This window comes from Contarinia nasturtii, unplaced genomic scaffold (assembly GCF_009176525.2).
Source record: "Contarinia nasturtii isolate CC-2019 unplaced genomic scaffold, AAFC_CNas_1.1 Cnas_scaffold_860, whole genome shotgun sequence".
NCBI classification, from domain to species: domain Eukaryota; kingdom Metazoa; phylum Arthropoda; class Insecta; order Diptera; family Cecidomyiidae; genus Contarinia; species Contarinia nasturtii.
This window is the reverse complement of record NW_022198207.1, coordinates 1-5890: the sequence shown is the minus strand read 5'-3', so window position 1 is coordinate 5890 and position 5890 is coordinate 1. Positions and strand designations below refer to the sequence as shown.

The 5890-nt window shown below is 35.2% G+C and overlaps 1 protein-coding gene and 2 long non-coding RNA genes across 3 annotated transcripts; 1 reads left to right on the top strand and 2 right to left on the bottom strand.

Annotated features, from left to right (window-relative positions):
* Positions 1 to 228: 228 nt before the first annotated feature.
* On the bottom strand, positions 229 to 1152 carry LOC116342269. The gene is made up of 2 exons (XR_004201239.1): positions 851 to 1152; positions 229 to 792 (listed from the first exon to the last, which is right to left on the bottom strand). It is a non-coding gene; the product is annotated as an uncharacterized LOC116342269 (long non-coding RNA).
* Positions 1153 to 1436: 284 nt separating this feature from the next.
* On the top strand, positions 1437 to 1937 carry LOC116342268. Its single transcript, XR_004201238.1, has 2 exons — positions 1437 to 1572; positions 1716 to 1937. It is a non-coding gene; the product is annotated as an uncharacterized LOC116342268 (long non-coding RNA).
* Positions 1938 to 3751: 1814 nt separating this feature from the next.
* On the bottom strand, positions 3752 to 5571 carry LOC116342270 (zinc finger protein 287-like). Its single transcript, XM_031769777.1, has 2 exons — positions 5428 to 5571; positions 3752 to 4986 (listed from the first exon to the last, which is right to left on the bottom strand). Exon 2 carries the CDS (start codon positions 4976 to 4978, stop codon positions 3752 to 3754), a length of 1227 nt encoding a protein of 408 aa, XP_031625637.1. The 5' UTR covers positions 4979 to 4986; positions 5428 to 5571.
* Positions 5572 to 5890: the final 319 nt, after the last annotated feature.

Genomic DNA, 5890 nt, shown 5'->3' with positions numbered 1-5890 from the left:
TGCGTCACTTGGGGGACTGCCGTCCCCCGTGATTAAAAAAATGCTAAATAGTGATAAAAATTAAAACAAAACAGATAAATACAAAAAATTTGTTATGGATTATAGATATTTTAAGCAGTTGGAAAATTAATTTATGAAATTTATATTATTTACATGAAAGGAGAGAAGCAATAATTTTTCTTTTACTATCTAAAATATGCTTGATAAAAATCAAATTGTATTATATTATTGGTAGTGCAACTTAAAAATGTCGTATTTGTGTCAACTTCTTATGTATCATACGCGCCATTTTTTTGACAGTGACAACGAGTGTATCTTAAAGAGCGTCAAAAAAACTATTAAATTCCATCTGTCAAAGTGAATACAAGTTTATACACACGTAGCGTAAGAAATCGTATGGGAAGCGCGGTAAACGAGCAAAATCAACGCCCAAGCAAGATATTTATTGTGCTAAGGTAATGCTGAAAAAAAAAAAGGTAATGCTCTGTATTTGGTGAGATCAGAAGGGTGTCCTCTATTATGAGCTGTTAAAACCGGGTGAAACGATCACGGGAGACCTGTATCGAACGCAATTGATCCGTTTAAAGAGAGAATTGAACGAAAAACGGCCAGAATATGCGACCAGGCATGAGTCAATAATTTTCCATCATGACAACGCTCGGCCTCATATTGCTCAACTTGTTAAAAACTATTTGGAAAATAGTGGATGGGAAGTTTTACCCCACCCGCCGTATAGCCCAGACATTGCCCCTTCTGACTATCACTTGTTTCGATCGATGCAGAATGCCTTGTCTGGAATAAGCTTCACTTCAATTGAAGGTATCAAAAATTGGATTTATTCTTTCCTAACCTCAAAAAATGAGCAGTTCTTTTGGCGCGGAATCCATATGCTGCCAGAAAGATGAGAAAAGGTTATAGCTTCCGATGGCCAATACTTTGAATGACATGTTATTTACAGAATTTATGAAATAAAGTTTTATTTTTACCAAAAAAACGAGATTTTTAAGTTGCACTACCAATATATTTATTTAATTAAATTGTTTTCAATAAACCACCAAGACGAAGGAACGCTGTTCGGTGCAGTTATTATTATTATTAAAATAACTGTTCACCTTTTTCTCAACTTTGTATCTGAATTCCGAAAATTGATTGCGAAACACGTACGTTGCAATGGCACTGTCTGGAAAAAACGTTTGACATTCAATTTTATCACTGAGTTTATATATATATTATTTGCCATTCGATTTTTTGTCGCTTTCATACGGACTTTCATTCGTACATTTAAAGGACGTTATAAATCACAATAACATTCTAATTTAAAGTGATTAAGTCGAATCTCAAGGACATAATTCACTGAACTCGAATGACCTATTTCACTGTCCATTTTCACTGATTGCCAAAGAACAAATCTTCGCTGGGATGAAATGTTTTCGCTTGCTTTAAAAGTTAAATTTGGAGCTCGGTAAAGTCATTCGTATTTCGTTTGAGCAAGCAAACTCGCAAAAATGGTGAAGTTAAATGTTTTTATTTTCGCTGTGTTGTGTACAATATTCTTCGTCCAGATGGCTAACGGTATGTGCAAATAATTATATTTTTAAACAGATTTAAAGAATAAGAAGCAACGATTAAAAAAATAGCTTGAAATTAGTCAAGAACATCAAAAGTTATACATATTTAAAAGTGATATTACAATTTTCAATTGTGATCATTTTCAGCTGGCATGTGCTATGAACCAATGAGAGAAGAAAATTGCGCAAGGAAGGAATGGCGTTACCATTTTAACATGACAACAAGAGATTGTGACGGACAAATGGCATGTTCAGGTGGACCAAATAACTTCAAAACTTGGCAAGAGTGCCACGATGCTTGCATTAAATTCATTCCAATGAAATAATGATTTTTTTTGAAAATAAAGTACAGCTAAATTCGTTAAAGAAGTTTGTGTTTATTTTTATCGGACACAGTTTGTCTCTTGAGTGATGAAATATTTTGCTATTATTAGATGATTTTATTTTTACATTTTTCTTCACACTCTATTTGTTTCTCGTTATAAAATGAGTTGTTTTGAACAGCCGGAGTTAAATTATCTTACATGTGGTCATAGCCTGATAAGAGTGAAACAGAGCATGAACAAAAAAGAGCGACATTTTGAACAGAAAATAGCAACGAATGGGAATGAAAAAAAATGTGATTACTACTAATCCGCGGTCAAAAGGCCAAAAAGTTTTTCTATTTGTGGAGGTCCCCCCTTAGTGTCAATCCTCCAAACTCGTAATTTTTTAACCACCTCTCATCATGCGTTTTTGTTTTGGGAGTTTAAAACATTGCCCCCTTCTACTGTTGAAGTAAATGTAAAATTCTGATGCAAAACAAAACGTAATCTTTGCTTACAAAGTGTGAACAATGTTTTTGTAAGACTAGTTGAGAATAAATGTGGGCATTCACAATCTTGTCTTTAGTAGCGTACGATTAATAGTCACCTCGAGATCATGCCAAAACCCCAAATTGTACCGAAGACACTACCAAACTATCTCTTGGCATTGTGTTACTAAAGACATGAATTCGAGTGCGCGGTTTTAACTGCTGCCACTTTTATTCCCAGCCACTCATAAGTAAACAGTTGATAATTCTAATTTGAATCTAAGTGTGCTGAGAAACACAAGCCATGGCCTATCACTGCTGATAAATGTTTTTTATCACTGCATTGAATGATGTGTTAAAAAGTCATTCGTATTGAATCAATGATCGTAGTTCATAAAACTGTTTTCGTCAATTCATTTTGAATAAGATTAAGAAAAATCACTCGTTCTATAGAAATCGAGCGGAATAACTCGAAATTTCGGTAAAAATGTGTAAATTTACATTGATTATTACAGTTTTGATCATTTTGAGTACAATTTTGGTTGAAATAATTGATGGTATCAATCAAATACTCACAAATATTTAACAAAATATGAAAGGTTTATTGTGTTTACCGATTTTCTGTTGTTTTTAGGGGGGTTTTGTGGTAAACCGGCATTAAATTCACAATGTAGTGCATCCAAAATAAAAAGTCGTATTTATTATGATCCAGCTACGAACAGCTGCAAACAAGGAAGAGACTGTGATGATTATGGCAATGGAGAGTATTTCTTATATTATTGGGAATGTAAAAATGTTTGTATACACGGGAAAAATATAAATTGATACGAAAATACCAGCGAAAATAAGAAGTCTATGCGAAGAAGAAGATATTGAAACCTGCGGAGAAAAATGATAAAGAATTTATGAATGATTCATATTTTGTTTGAGTAAAAATAGGTCGGGTTTTTACATTTTCAGAATGACTTTTTATTATTCAACTTCATTTGAGCTACAATCCATGTGTTTTTCGTATGTCGAATTTTCAATTTTTCCAAATGTTCATGCTTTTATTCAATTTAATGAGAAGTGGATTCCTTTTTATTCCCTTTTTCACATGAAGAAGTATCATATTAATCGGATCTGTTTTTTTCTGAATTTTATTTTTCGCCAGTATGTTTTAATTGAATGTGTCGCTGTAAATCATGCATCAACCATACATGTTTGTAGTTGAAATTTCAAACTGATTGGGAGAAGATTCACAATTTTGCCAAGCGATGAACGCGTTTCATGTGTCTGCTGGCGCAGCTTTTTTGTGCAAAACGAGCAGCACACATTTTGCATGAATATGGCTTCTCCCCGGTATGGTCCGTAATCATGTGATACTTCATAATGGATTTTTCTTTCTTCATCACCAACATTGGTAATGACGAGCACCGCACTTGGTCTCGTGTTCGATTTTCAGGCGTTCTTGAGAGAATGCCAGACGGCATTTTGAACACCGGAAGGGGAATTGATCATGATGTACGGCCATATGTTGGCTTAAATAATAATTTCGTGTAAAACGTTTGTCACAAATGTGGCATTGGAATTGTTTTTCACCAGTATGTTTTGATTGAATGTGTCGCTGTAGCTCCGTCTTGTAAAAACATTTGTACGAACAAAGATAACAATTATATCGAAGGCATGTACAGCGCTCTTCATGGAGTTGTTTTGATTTTGTGGTGGCAAACCGTGTTCCACATTTTGAGCAACCAAACGGCAGCTGGTCTTTGTGAGTGCGTAAGTGTTTTTTCAGGTGATTCTTTGTTGTAAATCCTTTGAAGCAAATCGGGCATTCATTTGGTTTGTCTCCGCTGTGGATTTGCATGTGAGCTTGTAGATTTGATTTCTGTTGTGTATTGAATTCACACAAACCACATTTGTAATGACGACGTTTGCACTTTTGTTCGTGATCATTCTTATCGCTTTCTTCGGCAAACCCATGTTGGCATTTTGAGCAATGATGTGGAAGATTTTTGGTATGGATGATTTTGTGACGATTCAAATCGCTCTTCTGTGTAAAGTTTTTGAAACAAATATCGCATACGAAAGGCTTGTCGCCAGAGTGAACTCGTGAATGTATCAATAATTTACTTTTGGATGGTGCAACATAATTGCAAATGGTGCAATGGTACTTCTTTGCCGCTTTCTTTGCAGCAGTTGGCTGATTATCTTTCTTTCCTTTACCTTTCGGTCTTGTTTGGTGTCTTCCTTTCTTACCGTTTGGTATACCCGATGGCCCATTTTTGTTGTCGTTGTCAGTATTATTCGTTGCGCTTCCATTTGGACTTGATAACAATTTATGCTTTTTCATTTCTTCCTCCTCTACTTCTTCACACTTTATTTCATCTTTCACGCAATTTGGATCGATGGCCAGTTCCATATCGTCGTCCGTTTCGCTTTCTGATTTAATGTCGTTGAATCCTGCGCCATTCGCCTCATTCATTCCTGGTGACGATGTCCTGATCAAACTAAACTCGATATCGTCTGGTGGTTCCTCCTTAACATCGGGCTCTTGTTTGATTTCGGCTGTGGGGTCATTCATTTTGCGTCTGACCCTTCCATCTAACGTTCCTTCGCCTGGATCCGAATCCATTTGCAAACCTTTAGTTTCGAAAAAAAAAAAAACAAAATCATAATTTTTCGCCTTTTGTTAAATTTATTTTTAATTAGCAAATGTCTTTATTGTGGTTTTGTACAATATTTGCCGACCAAACGTCAAACTAATCATATGCGAACCCGCTTCATGTGAACCATTGTGCACAAACTTCATGGGGACAGCGATTAATGTTTTTTTTATTGGGAAACTATCATCAGGCTCCATGTAACTAATTCAACATTGGTCAGGAAATGTCTTACCGAGCAATATCAAATAAAATTGAAATGTTTGCTCAAAAAACTAAATTCTTGTCGCAATTGGGTTGGAGGTTGTGGGCTTTAAGCATTACTACTGCTTTAAGCCGAATATTATGCACAAAACTTAAAGATTTATCAAGGAATCGTTCTGTGTCAACACCAATTGAAAATAACTTATTTGATTCTTACCTTTTAGCTGCCTGCCGCTAATGAGATATTAAATAATGGGATTGGATGCTTTCCACCTTTTTATGACCTTCCGACGCCGAATTTGTGAGCGTGCTTCACAGTACGCAATAGAAAACTGAACGAATGAGGTTAGAGTTTGAGTTTAAACGTCACCTTCAGCATTGTAATGAAGTAACTCATTCGTCCAATTACATTTTTCGTTTCTGTCAATTTGAAACGACTGCCCATCTTGCACAATTTAGCGGTAATTCGGGAACAAATTTTAAAGAACTCATAATAAAAACAGAAAAATAAAATGTTTGAAGTCAGTTTGAAAAGGAAACAGCATATTTTTACAGCAGGTGAACTATCTAAACGAAGAACATTGAACCGAATCGATGGATGACAACTTCATGTCGTCTTCCTTCGTTCAATTCATTGACAGATATCAAATGTATTCAGTTGCGCAGCATGGAAAATTACA

What these genes read in the sequence shown, in the direction of transcription:
- LOC116342270 (XM_031769777.1), bottom strand. Translation starts at nt 4,978, where the DNA reads ATGGATTCGGATCCAGGCGAAGGAACGTTAGATGGAAGGGTCAGACGC.